Raw genomic sequence first — 20,297 nt, forward strand, 5'->3', positions numbered from 1 at the left:
ACCACACTAGAAATACAAACTTGGACAAAGCAAACCCTAACTCTCTGATTAACTAAGACTCCTTGCTAGGCTGGTGGGAATGCAGGCCTGTGACCCCACACTTGGGAGGTGGGACAGAAGGTATCTATGGTTACATAGTAAATTCAAGGTCAGCCTGGACTATATATCCTGTCTCCAAAATGAAACATTTAAATCTCATAAAGATCTAGACATACTAGCTCTGGCCCCATAGTGATCAAGGCAGGAGGATCATCCTGAGAATTTGAGGTAGCTTGAGATACAGAGTAAGAATTTGTCACAAAACAAAGCTATCTCATTAAAACAATCCAATGGCTTAAAACGAAAAGTGACACCTTGCAGGACTTTCTATGGCTACAGGAATGTATAAAGACCAAAGCCCAGCAGGGAAGAAGCCTGTTCTGCCATTCTTGTGCTCTGAGAGTTAGGATGCCACATATGGCTCAAGAGGATACATACACACTCTCAACTGCCAAAGGCTGAATAGCCACTTAGCTACCAACCACCACCACCCAAGGCAACAAGTCATGAAAAACAGCCAAAAATAATTAAGGCATGAAGGCTCCTTAACCAAAAAACAAAACACATGGAGGGCAAAGGCCAGTGAGATGCCAATCTGTCATCCTGGCTAGGTCCTGTATATATAATAATCCAAGTTTTGAGACAAGTTTACACTAAACATCAGACTTTTAGTTATTTGAGGTAGGTGAGGCCTACCAAAACATGCACGACAACTCAGTTGTTGCAGTAAGTCCTTTTAGCTACTGAAATCATCCTCCTAGCCCAAACAAAAATGTTTAACAGTGGTATTATGCAAATATATATTTAAATCTATTAAACATATAGAATTAAGATAAAGTATCATAGCTAACATTTGTATTTGAACAGAATGTAGATTGATTTAAAAATTTGCCAAATATTTTAATATTTTGAAGCATGGCTATATATTTAGAGACAAAGACTCATTCTATTCTAATATTAACTTTTTTAAGATGAAAAAAAAATCACTAATACAGAACCAGCCTCCCTCAATACTCAAGTATATTTCTATCAGAGAACTTTCATCTTTTAAGAGCATAACATCCCTTCTTAAAAAAAAAAAAACAAAATATATAGGAGTCTAGAGGAAATGGGAGATAAAAGGAAGGAATAGGGAGATACAGTCATTATGTCCATGTATAATCAAAGAATTAAAAACATTTAAAAATTTCCTCCACTATGAATGACCCATGTTCATGTGCCAGTCTAAGCCTTTTTTTTTTTTTTTTTTTTAGTGCTGAAGCTGTAGACACCATGAAAAGCAGTGAACCTTCCAGAAAATGAGTGAATCAATAAAGGCAGACAGGAGCAGGGAGGTGAGAGCTCAAAGGAAGGAATGCTTGGCAGAGAACATTTCCAGAATGTCCACCCTGACCACTACTCATTTCTTCTAAATTTTGCAATAACTCTTTTGTTAGTGTCAGTAAGCAAGTTAGTAAAACACCTTGTGAAGAATGTTAATTTTCAGAAGAGAAATGGACTTAAAGACTGTTATCTTAAAAAACAAAACACTGTTTTAATTATGTATGTGTGGGTATGTGCACATTGGTGCAGCTGCCTGGATGTCAGAAGACAGCATTGGATTCCCTACAGCTGGAGTTTTGCTTGCCTAACACAGTGCCGGGAATCTAAGAACAGCATGTGATCTTAACTACTGAGCCATCTCTCCAGCCCCAAAAAGCAACCAGTAACTTAAGAAACATGATCGTCTTTTTTTCCCTTTATACCGCGATCAGCCTATGATAAGTTTTTTGGGATGGGGCCCAGGAACCCATGCTGGGGAAAAGACAGGCTTAGGGAAGCCTAGGAAGTGGACTGAAGAATGGGATGGGAAAAATAAAACTTAGAAATGTTCTGAAGGTGTATGCTGACATGTGGATGGCATCAGAGGCCTAGATATACTTTATGTGGAATTCTGTGATACTGAAGTTCCTATCCCTACTCTACTAGGAAGACTGCCTCTAGACAGTATAGTACAGCCTGGCTTTAACTACTTGTCACGCAGAAGAAAGCTTCTAAATATTTGTGCTTTGAAATATAGACAGATACAGCTCAAATCTGTCTGCAATGTTAAATTAAGATTTAAGTTTTAAATGATTTATTTGTGGTCTGATTAAACTCCTTCATAGACTAATCAGGTATCTTTTCATGAGGGCCTGTTGACATCACCAAGAAAAGAACAGAGAAAAAAATTTGTTTTGTATTTTTCAGACAGGGTTTCTTTGTGTAGCTTTGGAGTCTGTCCTGGAACTCATTCTGTAGACCAGGTTCTTTCCAAACTCAGAGATCCACCTGCCTCTGCCTCCTGGATGCTGGGATTAAAGGCGTGTGCCACCATGGCCAGGCCAGAAAACAAAATTTAATGGAAACTTTACTATGCTAATTTTCCTGAGTTTTAGTTTTTAAAATCTGCCCACCTAGACTGCTGCCTGTTCAATAATCAATAACAAAAAACACCTTTTTCATGAAAAGTTCTACATTTGAGGTGTATAAAGAATACTCAATCACACAAAGTGGTCAAGATTTCCTTTTACTCAAGAAAAAAAAAATCACTTCAGAGTCAACCTTCAGGTACAAAAGACAAGACCAATCACATTAATCACTGGACACAAAGGGTACTCCAAAGGCCTTTAAAAATGGCAATTAACATCAAAATGGAAAATTCATTTTAACTCATACTGCATTCATTATCAACACTATACTTAACAAGGTAGGTATGCTATTGATACAAAACATACAGTATTTACACGTAACTGTACAAAATAATTTAATGTTTACAAAAATATTAGAATGTTTAGTTGACTGACACAGTCTTAAAGTAATTGCTTCTAGAGAAGTATATAGGAAGACCAGTGATTCCCATTCATTTCCTTTTTAATAAGTCAAAGAAAGGGTGCTGCAATGCTTCATCCAAGGTAATCCTTTTCGTTGGGTCATACTCCAACATTCTTCGAACCAGGTCAAACAGCTTTTCATGCTCTTCATCATGACACAGCATAAATTCCTGGAGGAAATGGTCTTGTTATATAAAGACATAAGTGAAAATATGACTTAATCATTAATTTTTTTTCCCTTTACCTTCAATGGCTTGCAGCGTCTCCTAACATATCTCCCAGCTGAGCTATGCTCATCCCAATCTAGCTGGTTATGGTGGAAATATTTGCGCTTCCTACAAGAGAAAAGAAGTTGAAGTTAAAATAAAATAAGCAAAGTTCCACATTTTTACCTTGTCTCCAACCCTTGGTAGGGACAAGACAGAACAGATCTCTCTCTAAATGTACAGACATATATTTACCTGTGTGTAACTTTTAAAATATTGTCAACATGACAGGATCTTCCTTTTTCATCCACTCTGGGGAATTTTAGTTATTTCAACTAAGCAGTTCACAAATGAGAAAACACTCACTTTACAAAGGAAGACTCCTGGTGGGGAATTCTGATCTTACCAGATCTGGATGGGAATTTTTTAACAACTTCCCAGGTGAGCTAGAAAACACTCACCATCCTGTTCAAGGGCGCAGAGCTGGTTAGCGACAACAGGAAAATCAAACAAGACTGATAGACTCCAGGAAGAATGGGTTCTCACATGTATTTTTTTTCATCAACTTAGAAAAACATCTACATAAAAGTACTCTGAGTACTAAATTATTTTTTGAAAATGACCTTTTAAAAATGCTAAGATTATAGCTCTAAGTTATCATTTGTACAGAATTTCTTTTTACTTCCAGATCTGCAGTCCTCAGAATAGGCCATTCATTGAATGCATCTTAGACAAACCTTGTCTTTTGGATCATGTGCACTGGGATGGGTCCTAATATCCGCTCCATCATTGCCAGGTGCTCCTTACTATCATGAGTCTAAAAAAAATTCAGGAAAAAGGAATTTAGCACTCTCCACTTCCTTAGGTGCACATAAAAAAGAAGAGTAAAAATATATGCTGATAAAAAAGGACTAGTCTAAGCTGGGCTGTGGTTGCACACACTTGGGAGGCAGAGGCGGGGGAAACTCTCTGAGTTCGAGGTCAGCTTGCTCTACAGAGTGGGTTCTGGAACAGGTTGGACTACACAGAGAAACCCTGTCTTGAAATACCAAATAAAATAAAATGAATAAAGGCCAGAGATGGCTTAATGGGTAAAAGGCCCTTGTTGCCAAGATTAAAGACCTGAGCCCAACCCCTGGGACTCACATCATAAAAGAACCAACTCCCACGAGTTATCTTCCACATGTGTGCATTCCCAAGTATATAAATTAACAACAACAAAGACTAGATTAGCCAGTTACACAGTTTACATTATATATTCTTCAAAGATGACTGATACTGAAAGAGGTATGCTGCCTCGTGCAAACACAGTACAGTCCAAGATAGAGTGGTAAGATCTATCTGGTAATTAACATGAAAAGTGTGTAACAAAAAAAATGCAACAATTTCCATTTCATGAACTGTTTAACTAGACCACTATTATGCTTACTTATCCCAGGTAGTATAGTTGTTCTAACAATTCTCAGCTTTGTTTAGGAACGTGAATTCAAAGACATTGAGGCAAAGGCACATAGCTTATAACTAAGTAAAGCTGACAACAAAAGTCAAGGATCTTATTCAAAACTAACAAGAGTTGCTAACACCAGAAAAGCAGCAGTTGTACACATAGGTGAAATGGTGTCTAGTCTAGAGCTAAGGCAGGCTAACTTTTTCTCTGAAAAAGTTATTCAGACAAAAGATATTTTAGGATGAGCTGTTGGCAAAATACCTTTTCTCTTTATCAGGCAGCAGGGAGCACTTTTACAACAGCCCACACTTTGCCAATCTTTGTTCTAGAGAGCAAAGATTGTGTGTTGTATTTAATGCTTTTTACATTTATCAATTATAAGGCCCAAGCAAACTGCTTTTAAAACACTATTACTGCTGGGCCATGGTGGTGCACGCCTTTTATTCCAGCACTTGGGAGGCAGAGGCTAGTGGATCTCCCTGAATTTGAGGCCAGCCTGGTCTACAAAAGAGCTAGTTCCAGAACAGCTAGGGCTGAAACAGAAAAACCCTCTCTCAAACAAAACAAAACAAAGCTACCAACAACAAAACCCCAAAAAACCCTTATTATCGACAGGAATAAATATTACTACTCCCACATTTGTTTTTGCTTTGTGAGACGGATGATTCCTTTTGCAGTCAAGACTGGCCTTAACTTCACCAGGTAGGTGAGGTCTCACAACTTGATCCTCTTGTTCCAGCCTCCTTAGTGACACGACTACCAGTATGTGTCATCACACCTAGCCAGTTCCACATTTTTATGTTTTTTATTTTTATTTTATGTATTTAGAAACATGGTTAGCATAGCCAGAGCAGAATTACAATTAGCCACATTAACACTAATATAAAATTGAAGAAGTTCTATAAAACAAAAAAGAGAAAAAGCGGAACATATAATATGAACTCTATTTGAATTTCACATTATAGACAGCATACACATTCAAAGCAAGTTACAACCTCACTAGTTGTAGGAATTCAATCAACTGTGCTTTCAGAAGGATGATATTTATGTTTTACTTTCAATAATGATCTATGGTAAATCTCCAGCATGGAAGCTAAATATAAAGCACATTCAACATAAAATTCATTAAAGACCATCAAATAAAATGTATTAGATACATACCTGAAAGACTGTGAACCCAAGGTAATACTCAATAAGAATGCAGCCTATGCTCCAAACATCACAAGGCTGAGCCCAACCTAAAGCTATCAAAAACAAACAAGCAAAATGTTACTATGGAACACCTTTAAGCTGCTGACCCTAACTCACACTCAGGTGCTCTTTATAGTCTACCTGGGAGACTACAACAGCAACCTCAGGATTTACAATTTTGGTGCATATAGATAGCTCAGGCTTGTCTGGAACTTGGTATTTTCCTCAGTCTTACAAGTGGTAGAATTATAGGTGGGTGTCACCACACCTGGTCCCATATAGTCACCTTTGTTCATTCCACAATGTTCACCACTGGAAACTTATATAGCAATAGAGTAACATCTTCAGATACTAGAATTGATGAACTCTGATAAAAGTTTTCGATCATTATACTTCTATATACTTTTCCTCAGGTGACTAACTGTAGCCCTTTACCCCATTACTCAATGAATCACTTCTGATACTAGAGAACTTCACCTCATTCTTTCCCAATGTTACCTGACTGCTAACATCTAAGGCAATTGCTTTCCCTTTACTGCAGCACCCAACTACATCTTCCTCTCTAATCTGCCTTCACCCTGGGGAACATCACAGTATTCTAGTCACCCAGAGTCCAGATTCCTTTTCCAGTGACTCCAATTTTAGATCTGTATCAACAATAGCACCTTTTCTGTCTTGTTTCCAAGGCCCCAATCCCATCAGTGACTTGAAAGTTTTGAGGTGTAATACATATTCTCTGAGTTTCAAAATTCCGCCCTTTCACTTCCAGCTTTCTCCCATAATGGCTAACAGAGACTCTTGCTTAAAGTCTCTTTCCTCCTGCTCCTTACCTATCATGGTCTAAGTCAGCCAACCAAGCCCTGGGCACCTGTGGCAGAACCTTCCTTTGCCAACAGAGTGGAAATAAGTGACTACATAACCCCACAATCACAAGACTATGATGCCTTTACCAAACATACCCACTGTTACTATCATTTGAGGGTCACAAATCATTAGCACTTAGAATACCTTTCACAAACACTGTCACACAGGAGAAACAGACAAAACTCATTTCTGTATCCTGTTAACATCATTTTAGTTTAACCATGACCTTCAACAATTAAGAGTGTAAGGAAGTCTGGTGTCTACTAACCCAAAATGACCTCTGGAGCTCTGTAGTGCCGTGTGGACACCAAAGTACTATGATGTTCGTCATCATATGTTGCACTTCCAAAGTCAACAACTTTGATATCTGTGTTTTTCAGTGTGCGTTCATCTCGTTTCTAGAGACACAGTTAAGATGAAACTCAATAAAGACATAAAACATTCTATAACACTATTCATAAAATGTGCAAATGAATCCTCCCTCTTTACCCTTCCCGCCTCTCTATCCCCCTCCCCCAACTGGGATACAAGCATCCTATTCCTACTCTATTTGTGGATGAACATCAGATATAAATAGGCTCTGAAGTGAAATTCCTCATTCAAGGACCACCAAGCTACATTAATTTTAAAGACAACACCAAAAATTAAAACAAATTTTTAACTTACCATTTTAGAATTGTATTTGACTACATAGTCAGACTTCACAAATAAAATATTTTCAGGTTTCAGATCCGTATGAGTTAATTTATTATGATGTAAAACTATAAAGAAAACAGAAAATCATCATTAGTCTCACTTAGAGATTTCAACTGGGGCTAGGATATGGGGGTCAAAAAGGATTTCACCTTTACCTGTAACCTGCAAGTGTTCGTATGCTGATTAGATAATAAAGACAATAAAATATACCGTGTATTCACGAATACTTACAATTTATAGATTGGCAGATCTGATAAGCCATTTGCCTGATGTGGTCAATTTGAAATGGCAGAAAGCTATTTTCTTTAATAAAATCATAGGTACTAAGTCCCAGCAGCTCAAACACAATACAAACATGACCATGATGATCAAACCATTCTAGCATCTGGACACATCGGCTAAAAGAGATCAAAATAATAACTGAGTGCACAGAAGTGAGCAGCTCACACAGCATGACAGCTTGTGGTTCAATGTATACTTACAAGACACTGTTGGGGTCAGTGCTGTTCAAGTGCTCCAACACTTGGATTTCAGAGCGAGCTGCCTCCCGGTAACGGCCTACATTTTTTACAATTTTCACTGCTACATGTAAGCCATCCCTTAAAAACAAAAGATGATGATGCTAAATATATAAGCAGTGGGATAAAATTGCATACCCTGTGAAAAGCAGGGTTTGTTTTGTTGAGACCAGATTTCAGTATATGTAGCTCAGGCTGGGCTTAAACTCATTATGCAGCCTAGACTGACACCGAATTTGTAATACTCCTACCTCAATCTCCTAAAACACAACTGTAATTACATGTCTTCCACATTACTGTTCTCTTTCAGAGTGCATTAACACCCTAGGTTCCAGAACATCTTTTCAAAACAAAGCAATCATTCATATAATACTTAGGAATTTTAACATTTGTTTTTAAAAATTTACATTTATATTTCACACAAAACATTTTAAAGTGTAGCACACATACACATACAATCAGAGCATTTGTTCATTTGCTAGGCAGGATCTACTTTGTGCAAAAGACAAGGCACAGGTGCTAGTACTGAACAATGGGACTCACTACTACATGACTCGGTCTAATGACAAAGGCAGATGAGTATTAAGACATCCTCATAAGAGATGAAGTCCTAACTACTTATACAATAAATAGTCAGGCCGTGGTGATTCACGCCTTTAATCCCAGCACTTGGGAGGCAGAGGCAGGTGGAGCTCTGTGAGTTCGAGGTCAGGCTGGTCTACAGAATATAGTGATATTTCATTTGTATTTTAATGAATAAAGCTTGTCTGAAGATCAGAGAGTAAAACAGCCTAAATGATTGCTACTCAAATGTAGCACAATTAATAAAAACCCAAGACAGATATTGGGGTTCAACCTGAAGACCAGAAAAGAAAAGCAGCCAGTCACTGGCTCTTACCACTCTATCTCAGTCTGAAAATGGTGATCCTACCTCCAGGAATCCTCAGAATGAGACTGTGTCTCAGAGCTGTCTCCTCTCATTTTATAATCCTCTCTAGGGCTAGATTAAAGGCATGCACCACTACTACCAGGTTTCTATAGCCAACTAGTGTGGCTATTGGGATTAAAGGTGTGTGTCACTACTGCCTGGTCTGTAAGGCTGACCAGTGGAGCAGCTGTTTTACTCTCTAGTCTTCAGGTAAGCTCCCATTTATTAAAATACAAATGAAATATCATTACAACAGAGAGAGTTCCAGAATAGGCCCCAAAGCTACAGAGAAACCCTGTCTCAAAAACAACCAAAAACCAAACCAAACCAAACCAAAAAATAAACCTCAACTACTGCTATATACAGTAAGCTGGAAAATTATACCCTTTCCAACAATTTCTGATAAAAAAAAATTTCAGATGTTATTTTAGAAAGGTGTAGCTTCACTAAATTATTTTAAGAAGTTCACTTACAAAAAAAGTGGTAAAATCACATATAGAACAGAGGTTCTAAGGGACATGGACCAGAGAATGTAGGCTTTATTCTATAGATCCTAACGGAATTCCTCTGTAGTTTAGAAATTGCACTTTAATATACAAAATTGGAATTGCTTTATTGATGCTGCAATCCAAAAGTAGCTGAATCCCACTGAGCTTGAGTACTCCTTTAATTACAGAGTAAACTCCATCGGAGAGAAACTGCCATTGCACACCAACAAAACTAATACTCATGGCACATAAATGATATTGAGTTACAGAAATCTTGTTGAATACCTCTCAGGAAAACGTGCTGCAACCACTTTGAAATAGATTTCATTAAAATAGTCAAGAAAGAAAAAAGCAAACTTACATGCCATGGTCAATGCACTCTACAACTTTGCCAAAGGCCCCTTCACCTAAAGTGTCCACGATTTCATCTAAAGTGAGGGAGAGAAAGCGAGTCTAAGTATCCGAGTACAATTATACAGTTGTTCAAACAATGAATGCTTAAGTGTGGCATATTTCCAAATGATCTCTAGCAAAACATAACTAAGGTTTCATCGCTCAAGTTATTGTATTTTCAGCTGCTACAAAGCAATTAGATAGAGCTATCTGTCTTGCTCTAATCTCAAACTCCACTGATTATTTTGGAATTTAAAGAATAGAAATATTTAAATTCTACAGAAAAGAAGAAATACAAAAGAACAAACAAACCCACAAAAAACAAAACAAAAAAGCAATGAAGAGTCTTTAGCCCCCCGCTGACAAACTATTCTTTAAAAGATTATTCTGTCTGCAAAGTTTAAAAAGTGTTGAAAAATATTCTATACATCTTGCTCTTAGAACGTCTCCACTTTGACAGATCAGGTGACCCTCCTCATCATCCTCTATACTCCTGGATCTTTTCCTTCGGTGGCTCTTCTGGAACGGCAAGTGGGCAGCACCAAGATCGTCCAGCCAATCAATATATCAGAGTGAATTCAGGGCAGAATACGCAATTCATTCAGCGGGGAGATATTCAGGCATTCAGATAAGCACCAGGCCACGAACAGTTGGCAGGAGCAATTTCAAATTCAGTCCCCAGAAATTCACAGGGCACAGTTTATGTTACAGAAGAAAAACATGGCAAGGAACAGATTTTCAGATAAGATACTTAAAGTGGCAATAGAAAAAACAACACAATTGTCTCTTTAAAATACTGATTTAATTGAAGTCTGAAGTTTAAAGAATGCAATGTCAAGATTTACTATTTTCTGCTATAACCATATGCTGTGAGTTGAGCTGTCTAATAGTTTGTCAGAAAAATGTCAAGATTAGTTGAAATTGTTCTCTTTTAGCAACATTTAAAAACAGATATCATAATAAGAGGGGGAAGTAAAGACTAATTTCAATCTTCACTCTAGTAAATGCTAGTTCTACAGAAAAAACTTGGGGAGGGAAATGGTACCTTGAAATTTACGAATTAAAGATGTCTGGTTTTTTTTCAATACATTTCCCATTCAGCACCCAGTTCAGAACTTCAGCAAAATTAACTGTAGACAATGATGCGCTGCACTAGGAGCTATACTACACACTAGTCAGCAACAGCTAAGCACCCCAATAGTGTGACTTGCCTGAGTTGTTTCCAATTATCAGTAAAGCAATTTCTTTCAAAATAATAAAAAGTATGTTTACATTCAAAGAAAGATATGGGTGCTTCAGTTTTTAAATATACTGCACAACCACAAAATAAGATGTTTTACTATTAAAACCAACAAGCTCATGATCTGGTTTGCAGAATGAATAGTGTGGGCAAGTGAAGACTAGCAAATACACAGGAGTCAGTTATGAGAATGTGTTCATTTCCTTTAAGGATTCAAGTAATATAAATATAAATTACAGCATATCCAAATAGCATTAAAGAAACTTTTAGAACCTTATCACTCTTTTAGAGCCTTACAAATAAGAATCCATTCAAAATAAAAACAAATTACTCATACCGAATGTGACTGATGACTTGCACAGTGTCTATTACGCTTCCTTTTAGGGCTGCTTCTCCTGCTTCGTACTGAGGATTTACTGCAGTGGATCCGGTAAGAGCTTTCAATGTCTCTATGATAATGTCTGGGAACATATCCTTCGCAGTAATCATTTCTGTACTCATCAATGTATCTTCGATCCCGATAATCTCTTTCATTCAAGCATCTTGCTTCTAAATAGTGACTGCAAACATATTAAAGAATTTCAAATTATTCTCTTCATTCTGGAATAATGTGGTTCAAACAAAATTCTCAAGAATTCTTGTTTTAAATAGCTAACTCAATAAAAAGAAAAATTCCAATTGATGAGATGAAATTTGTACTTATCTCAGATAGCTTAATAACTTTAACAAAATATTCATATTTTTCCACATATAATTCCTACAACCAGGCATGTTGGTATATGCCTGTAATCCCAGCATTTGGAAGGTGAGGGCAGGAGGATCATGAATTCAAGGTCATCCTGAGGTACACTGCAAATCTGAAGCCAGTCTGGGCCACATGAAACCATCTCCAAAAAACAAAACAAAACCCCCACACATTAGAAAATTGCTGCCAACAATTCATACCACGGAACAAAGCTTTAATTATAATATGTATAATTAAATGTTCCTTTACCTTCTGAAAAATCAAGACCAAATCTGCAAACCTGTTCTGCAATACACAGGAATCAAAAATAGCTTCCTTTCCCTCTCTCAGAGCCACACACATTCAGAGAAAGGCAAGAGAGAATTCCTTTCCCCTTAAATGTAAACGCATTTTTGGATATCCCGGACAGACTCTTCTGTAATGTGTATCACAGATACAAGGAACCTTAAATGTATCTCAGCCCTTTCATTCACTAACTCCATTAAGACCCCTAAAGGATATGCTATTGTTGCAGAGCACACTAGTGGCAAAAGCTAAGATTTTCAAACTGTCACTACTGCCCTACATGTCACCTATTCTATCTCCTCTCTTTTCTATGTTTAAGTTTTCTGACTCCTGTTTTGAAAATCAGACACCAGAACTTCTGAGGCCTGCCTAGTGTGCCAAACACATCTAAAATAGACCCTCATAACAAGAAAGGGTCCAAGACCCTGGATAGCCTCCTACTTTACTTGCTTTGCATTTCTTATTATTTTTGGTTGTTAGCCTAGCCTTTTAACAGTTGAGCCATTGCTCTAGCCCGACATTGCATTACTAATTTCCTGTGACTCTTGCAAAATACCCAAGAAACAGAAAAGAAAACAGCATTTTCTAGTGCCACAGTGCTTCTACAGATCCCTTTGAGAACCTCATGGGAAAGGTTATAGACCCTTTCCCCCAAGAAATGTACAAATGCATAAACAAAACTTGGCAAGAACTTCATGGAGGTCATGGACCTCAGGAAGTCAGTGGATCCAAGTTAAGTGTCCTGATCTGATGGAAAGAAAAGGACAGATTCATTTGGCCCAGTTTCCCATCCCCCCTCTACCTGGGATGAGTGTCCTCTTCAACAGAGTGCGAAGCTTCAAGAGGGATGCACATGGAGCACTGAGGGAGAGAGGGGACACCTGCCCAGTCAGACAAATCAGCTAAATAATCCTGACAAGCAATGGAGTGACAGATGTTGCTGAGGCTGCCCCCACCAACCCGTTTATTCTCCCCAGAATACGCTGTCATTTCCTTCCCAAGTGCTGGTTTAAGCAGAAAAGAGAGAAACATCCCTAGGACAACTACTCAACAGGACTGGCATCTAATTCAGGCTGGGCTTTCTTATTGACTAGCATCATTCTCAAGTTCTTCCTAACCTCTGGAGAAATAACTCAGGCTATTCAGATAACTCTAGGCCCAAGTCAGTTGGTCTAAAACAGAGATTTGGATGAAACACAACAAATTAGATGTCATACTTTTAAGGGCTTCCTATTTAATTTTATAAGGTATCACACCCGCCTCCACCACATCCAAAGTCTACCTTAAAAAAACTAGACTAATAATCTTTAACTGGAATACTATGTGAAACTGGTCCTGCTGACAAACAATCTATCAATGATAAAGAAATGGAAGTGGTGATGCGCTATCATGAGAAGGACCTTTCCAGTTCATCACAACTAAAGGCCAAAGGTTAAAGATTAAAGTCTACAGAATTATACAAGCTGTAGACAGGGTAGACAGAATAACAAATTCGATTTTTTAAAAAATATCCACTGAATGCCTAATGAATATTTCATTGTAACTTTTCAAAACAGTCCAAACTGTTGAGTGCACTGAAATTTGTTTTTATTTCCACACAGGTCCTGTGGGAGATAAAATAAAATCATATAAGGCAAAGTCTCTGCCAACAAATGAACAACTTAAGATTACTCACAAAAAAAAAGAAAAATCAAAATCAAAATAGACAAATGAAAAATAAGTTGAAAGGTGCAAATGATCACTTAGACTCAGGGAAGGCAAAGACTTCAATTAGATTAAAATGATTAAGGAAGAATTCATGACAAAGACAGATAAGCATCTTAAAGGAAAGTCAGGATTGGACAAAACAGACAATAGAAGAAATTCCAGGAGAACAGCAGAGTGCCATCTAACACTTACACAGACAGCACTACCAGGTAGAGGCTTAGGATGCATGTATCTACAGTTTACTCTGTAGATAGCAAGTAGATGACTGTATCAAGAGCCAATTTTCACCCAGGAGAATGTCATTAGAAGTCCCCCACACACCAAACTATAGGTGTTTATGAAAGGACGGCCTAGTAGCACTAATACTGAATAGAGAGTTTATAAATGAGGACCCAGGCCACAGAGTCTGAATCTTAGTCTGTATACCTCCTAGGTGATTTCCAGTCATGAAATTTATCAAAGGTTTAAAACTTGGTATTCTATGTTATGGGAAGACACTGAAGGATTTTGGATTTAATAAATAAAGGTTATTTACAGCTATGTTGGTCTTTCCAGTATTTGAGACAATAGTCTAAGTCTCCTGAAAGAGAGAGACCAACTCACAGGCTACTGCCAAAAGATAAGTCAGGGGAAAAGGTTTTATAATGCATGTAACAAAGGGCTAAAATAATTAATACATAATAAAGTCTTATAAATTAGTAAGAAACATACTTTAACAGAAAACAATTGATGTAAAAATTCTTCATCAAACAACAAATTCACTAGAAATTTAGAAATTCAGATTAAGAAAAAAATTTAAAACAGACAAAACTAGAGACAGCATGAAGGAACATGTTATAAGCATTCTAGAAAAAGAAATGAGAATATGCAACAAGAACCTCGTGAAATTTCATACCCTTTAACTTGAAAATGCCTCTTCTTAGACTCTACTTTCACAGGCAAAGATTTGTACACAAAGATCCTTTAGGAACAGATAGTGAGAATTAATTCAGTCAAGTAACAGGCAATGGTTTCCAACCTGTTGCTCCTTTATTCTTTGTTCCTATTTAGGATGAATAACCACCACAAAATTTGTCTGGTGTCAATGTTAAAGATGGCAGTGCTGGCTTAGTGGCTAATCGAATTGACTTGTTTTTTATGATTATGAACACAAATCCCTCAAATCAACCTTTACACATATATAATATATACTAGAACTATGAATAATTAGCTTTAAGAGATAAGCCTTAAATAGTATTTTGTACTTTGTATACTGCAACAGTGGGGTACAGACATTTTGTATTGTGTATTGTTCATTACTAAGGTCTGGTCATTCAATCTTGCCGTAAACCTTACCCCTCACATAACTGTTTAATAAAGCATGATTATTGTACAGGAACTACAAAGAAGCTCGTTGACAGAATAACTCTGTTTAGCACGGAAAAGGAAAAAAATTACATACTGTTTTTTAAAGTAACCCCTGCTGGCTAATTTAGAAAGCAATCTAGTAAACAGCCCCAATGGAACATCTGTACAAACAAGGAGAAAACACAGAACCAAAAAAACGAATGAAAAAGGGAAATTAATGGAAGGCAGAGTGAAAGAAACTACTGACCTAGCCTTTCTTTACTATTTAGAACTTTAAGATTCTTTTAATCCTATGTACACATATTGCCTTCAAATTTTATACCATGAGATTTCCATATTTTTTTTTAACTAAGGCTCTATCCTAAATTACCAGAGCAAGTTCCTAAAAATCTCAGACAGACATACCCATTGGTTTTCTTCTATAAACATACCCTGTAGAACCTAAGTGACTAATCCCCAAAGAACTTTAATGTTCTCAAATAGTATGCTGCCTTTCTCATTTGGATTAACCACCCTCCTTGACATCTCAATTGTGAAACACTTTTTGCACACCCAAATATACATACCATCTTCCTATACAACTTAAAGACACTCATTGAGTATCATTATTCAATTTTGTATATGCTGCTGAATATATTGTTTTGCATCCCCTTCCCTTTTGTGATGAAGGGGTTTTTAAGGATTTTTAGGACATCATGCATTGACGATACCAAGTGTTCTAGCACTGAACTACATCCCCACAGTCCCTATTTTTCATTCGCTTGCTGAGCAACTATCTGTCTCCCATCATTCCCAGTCAGATATATGAGAAACTATTTTATTCACAGCTATAGTCTTGGCACTATAGAAGCTAGCCTATAATGGCACTTTTAACTGCTTTTTGAATGAATATACACGTTGTCTGAATTCTAAATTTGATAAAAGTTATATAAGTAAATGACAAATTTTTTAACCGTTAGAACTTAAAATACAAGTCATTTACCAATCAGAGTCTTTAAACTGATGATGTGGTTTACAATGCCTGTTTTCTTGCGTACTACTGTGAGATCTCCTCTTCCGTTTGTGACTTCCACTGTAGCTTTCATGGTCCCAGCTTTCTCTGCTATCCCAATCGGGGCAGTGAGTTCGTTTGGAATGCCGCATCTGTTAACCAAGAGGGGGGAAAAGGGTGAGCTGGAAAGCTAAAGATGGTTGTATAATTATACACAGGGCCACACAGGTTCTTACAATCTTTTTAGGTGTATTTCCCAAAGCTTAGAATATAATAGCACCGCTATGAGATGACTGATGATGAATGGAACTGACCCAATACTAAATGATGGACAACAATGAGCCTTTAACAGGTTTTCTTTCACTACTTAGTAAAAGGACAAATTCTCAAGTTAGCGTTTGCCTTCAAAAATACTCATTGACTTTAATCTTTTTTGTTTTTCAAGACAGGGTTTCTCCATGTAGCTTGGCTGTCCTGGAACTCACTCTGTAGAACAGGCTGGTCCCAAACTCAAATAGAACTGCCTACCTTCGACATCCAAGTGCTGGTATTAAAGGCATGCATATAAAGGATGCACCTGGCTATCCTTTAATTTTTTTTAAAAGGGTCAATTAAAATTGCTCAAGGACTTGAGAGATTAGTCAGCCAGTAATGGACATGCTGTGCAAGTATGAGGACTTCATTTCAGATAACTCACATCCACATAAAAAGCCTGACACCATAGCACAGAACTGGAATTCCAGACCTGGAGGTGAGGGTGGGGCATACAGATTCCTGAAACTCATTGGTTAGTCAGTCTAGCTTAGCTGGCAAGTTTCAGGTTCAATGAGAGACCTTGCCTCAAAAATAATACAAGAGCTATCTATGGACACACTCATGTTGACCTCTGGCCTGTACATGAACCAGAAAGCACAAAACACAAAACAGTTCAAGCTTTGACAAAGCATAGGCAGAATTATTTCTTGTTATCTTCTCTTTATGCTGATGTTTTAATTAGGTCACTCTTATGTTAACAATTTTACCAACTGAGTTATACTACCAGCCTCTGAATTTGGATTTTAAAAGTCAAGACTGAAATGATAAAAGAAAAGCGCCCACACTATATTTATGGTTAGTTCATCCCAATAGTATCACAAATGTTCTTCAGCCTGGCAAAGTATAATACAAACAATTAAAAGAGAATCATGGAAGTGATTGGTTTAAAGGTAAAGAGCCTTTTATTAATGAGGCTTCTTTGACCTTAAACTCTGTAGAGTTCCTTTCTTTAAATGCCAGAATAAGACCAATCTTTAAACTGAGACTTGGTCAGTGACATCAGATAAAGGTAACAATGCTCAGACTTCACTTACAACTTCCTGTGTACAGCTTGTATTTTCCCAGGCTCAGTATCTAACATTTATCCTTTTTACTTGTGCGTAAATGTGGCATGCTCATATAATGAGGCCAATGGACAATTTGCCAGTTAGTTCTCTCTGTTCTCCTCTCTGTTCACCACATGGGTCTCTGAGATCAAAGGTACGCACCTTTACTCACTTAACCACCCAGTTTCCCAAAGCAGTTTTTAAAAGATTAATTTTATTTTTAATGGGGGGGGGGAAAGCTGCACATGACTGCAATTGTTCACAAAAGCCACAAGAGGGCATAGGATTCTCAGGTCCTTTACAAGCGCAGTACACACTCTTAAATCTCTGCACTGTCTTTGCAATTCCAGTTAAAATGTTAAGTTTGAACACTGCTAAGCGGGGTTTAAATGGTTTGTGTGTATTGGGGGGACGGGGATAGGATGGGACAGGACCACAGCTTAGTAAAGGAGCTGAATAAAGCCCCAATGGAGCAAAATCAATTTAGTTAAGCACCTTCAGTTTGCCTAAGAGACTGAAAGATATGCTAACAAAAGCTATTAAACTCCAGGTTTGGAAAGAAGGCAGTTTCTGTTCTTGCCTCCAAGGCATTCCTCAGAAATGATGTGCATCACACCACAGGGTATGATATCCATATTCTTTTTTTTGTCTTGACTACCGAGGATGTAATGAGAGGCGCGGGGGTGGGGGTGGGGAGTGGGGGGGTTGGAGTTCCGAATTGTTAGGCAAGGACTCTACCACTGACCTGTATCCCCTGTCCATATATTCAGTAAATGCTATTTTCTTTCTTCTAGTTCTGAGCCACCTGTCAGGCATCTTTCTGATAATGTGGCTTCTCTTTTAGTTAAGTTAAAAAAAAAAAAAACAAAAACCAAGTACGGATTAAGTCACCCCCTCCTCCTAAATTCTTGCTAGTTGCCTCAATAAAAGTAAGGCAAGCATTCCCTTTGATATAGTCATTTCAATATGACAAAGTAAAATAAGCACTACAAATTTACTTATGGCAAAAGTCAAAACTCAAGCTTTCTTCAAAAATGCACTCATCTTTCTATTTTTTACTGGTATTCTGCTGACCCATTCCTTCTATTATCAAAATTGTATTTTAGCCACATTTAGGTTTTGGTCTGATTAAGCCTTTTTTTTCTGTTTCTTTGGGAACTGAATCCTGAATCTCAAGCACTAGGCTACTAAGCACTCTTAAGTAACAGCAGGCAAATTTACAGCTTCTGATGACTCATCATTACGACTGTCCATTAAGTAGGGTTTCACAAGACTTATCTATGTGCTTGCTTCAGCTCCCTCCTCCCGCTTCGATTTCACCCTGCCACAACCAGTTTACGGAATTGTGACAGAATTCTCAAATGATACTAACATGCAAACATTAAAATTAAAAGAAATTCCTCGTGGGAGCCCAAGAGCTGCATTTCTTTAGCTAGATTTATTACTTAAAAAATCCAGCAGTTGGCCCCAGTCCCAATCACTCCCGCCGAACTACTTTATCTCCAGCGAAGTTCAGAATTAATTTTCTTAGGTGTGGAGGCACACGCCATGGTGGACGCAGAGGCAGGCTGAGCTCTGAGACAGTGGGTCCGATGACAGCCTGCTTTGCAGAGTACGACCTTGTCTCAAACAAACCAATAAAGTAATCTTTACTTATAAGGCAAAGTGAAAGATTTCTGGGCTCATATATGAATAAAGAGTTCCTTCTTATACACACGAAGGAAAGCTACCTCAAAATATTACACTATCTCTAATACTTAAGAAAAAAACGCTACATGCTAGAATCTTGGTGTCTTTCAACAGAATAATACAATGGAACCAATATGCATCTACCCATATTGGAAATACGATTCTCCACCACCCTCTTAAAAACCGTATGGTATCTGGCACCTCCACGCTAAACACAGGCTTAAAAATAAAAACATCGTGAGAGGAGTTTCCAGCCTCTCAGAGGACTGCATTTCTAAGTGAGGAACAAAGCTGGGTCAAACAGCGGCAGCGACAGAAGACAGGTGACTCCCGGCCCACGGGGTTTGGAGGGCTGACCACTCCACCAAACGGGTGTCACAGCGGAAAAGCCCCGTTCGTTCTCGGCAACGTTAGTACCGGAGGGGCGGCTACAAACAACAAACAAACAGTCTGGGCGTGGCGATGCCCGCCTTTAGCCGGGCCGCTCGGGAGGCAGAGGCAGGGGGATCTTCGGAGTCCCAGGGCAGCCTGGTCTCCACGGCGAGTTCCAGGGCTGGCAGGGAGACCTCTTCGGGGAGGAAAAAACCAAACCCAAACCCCGCTGCCCCAAGGGCGGACGGACCTTCCCTCCCAAGCTTGTTCCTCGAAGCCGGAGGTGAGCTCCAGCCACCTGGATCGCCGCAGTGCCCGCCCCACCTCCCCCCGGGCAGCTGGCCAGGCCTTTGGCGCAGACCGGCAAGGCGAACGGCGGACTCTGGAGAAGCCTCCAGTTCCGCACACTGCCAGGGCCGCCGAGAAGAGCGATGAGGGGTGCGGGCGACCCGACTCCCGACGACACCAGCGCCGGGGACGTGCCCCGCCAACGTATCCCCGTCGGCTCCCACCATGGCCGGCCAGCACCCGCGGGCGAACACAGGACCCTCGGGCCGCGACTTCAGCGGCGAAACCGCAGCAGCTTGGGTGTTGTCGCCGCCGGCTGAGCGGCGCCCCGCCAAGACAGACAGCCACGGGCGCCGAGGCCCAAAGCCCGTTCTTTCCTCAGGCACATAGCTCCGCGAGGCCCTGCCCGCCTCACCTCCGCAAAAGCGAAAGGCCTGTTGGCCGAGAAATGTCGCCGAACCGCCGTCGTCGCTCTCCAGCCGCCGCTGCGACAAACACCGACAAAATGGCGTCCGCGCCGTCACCCCACAACCTCCTCAGGTGGATCTAGCGCCACCTACGCCGAGCAAACGCGCATGCGTCACGGAGCCTCGGTCCCGCCCACAGATTCCGCAAGGGGCGGGATCTGTGACGTCAGGAAGGGCGTGATC

At 39.1% G+C, this 20,297-nt stretch overlaps 1 protein-coding gene across 7 annotated transcripts; it reads right to left on the reverse strand.

Moving 5' to 3' along the window:
* Positions 1–2,571: 2,571 nt before the first annotated feature.
* On the reverse strand, positions 2,572–20,202 carry Clk4 (CDC like kinase 4). Of its 7 annotated transcripts, none has more exons than XM_048437594.2 (14): positions 20,063–20,202; positions 15,929–16,089; positions 14,495–14,560; positions 11,200–11,422; positions 10,051–10,141; positions 9,591–9,657; positions 7,778–7,894; positions 7,527–7,693; positions 7,266–7,360; positions 6,868–6,997; positions 5,706–5,788; positions 3,835–3,914; positions 3,136–3,226; positions 2,572–3,061 (listed from the first exon to the last, which is right to left on the reverse strand). In XM_048437594.2, the coding sequence occupies exons 2-14, from the start codon at positions 16,087–16,089 to the stop codon at positions 2,921–2,923; spliced, it is 1,512 nt and encodes a 503-aa protein (XP_048293551.1). In that variant the 5' UTR covers positions 20,063–20,202; the 3' UTR covers positions 2,572–2,920. The 7 variants fall into 7 exon arrangements, with proteins under 7 accessions (XP_048293551.1, XP_085551038.1, XP_048293556.1 ...); XM_085694912.1 differs by lacking the exon at positions 20,063–20,202 and adding an exon at positions 15,041–15,107 and having other exon boundaries at positions 15,929–16,087; XM_048437599.3 differs by lacking the exon at positions 20,063–20,202 and adding an exon at positions 12,695–12,753 and having other exon boundaries at positions 15,929–15,978.
* Between the last annotated feature and the right edge of the window lie 95 nt (positions 20,203–20,297).

The sequence above is a fragment of the Myodes glareolus genome, chromosome 9, assembly GCF_982192425.1.
Source record: "Myodes glareolus chromosome 9, mMyoGla1.1, whole genome shotgun sequence".
Classification (NCBI taxonomy): Eukaryota; Metazoa; Chordata; class Mammalia; order Rodentia; family Cricetidae; genus Myodes; species Myodes glareolus.

Bases quoted from the DNA above. Each gene is read 5' to 3' on its own strand.
- Clk4 (XM_085694912.1), bottom strand. From the start codon at position 16,031: ATGAAAGCTACAGTGGAAGTCACAAACGGAAGAGGAGATCTCACAGTA. The intron at 5,789-6,867 runs GTTAGTAGACAC...TGTTTTTGATAG, and splicing joins AGCTCCAGAGGTCATTTTGG to CTTTAGGTTGGGCTCAGCCT. The intron at 3,062-3,135 runs GTAAAGGGAAAA...CATTTCCTCCAG, and splicing joins GACGCTGCAAGCCATTGAAG to GAATTTATGCTGTGTCATGA.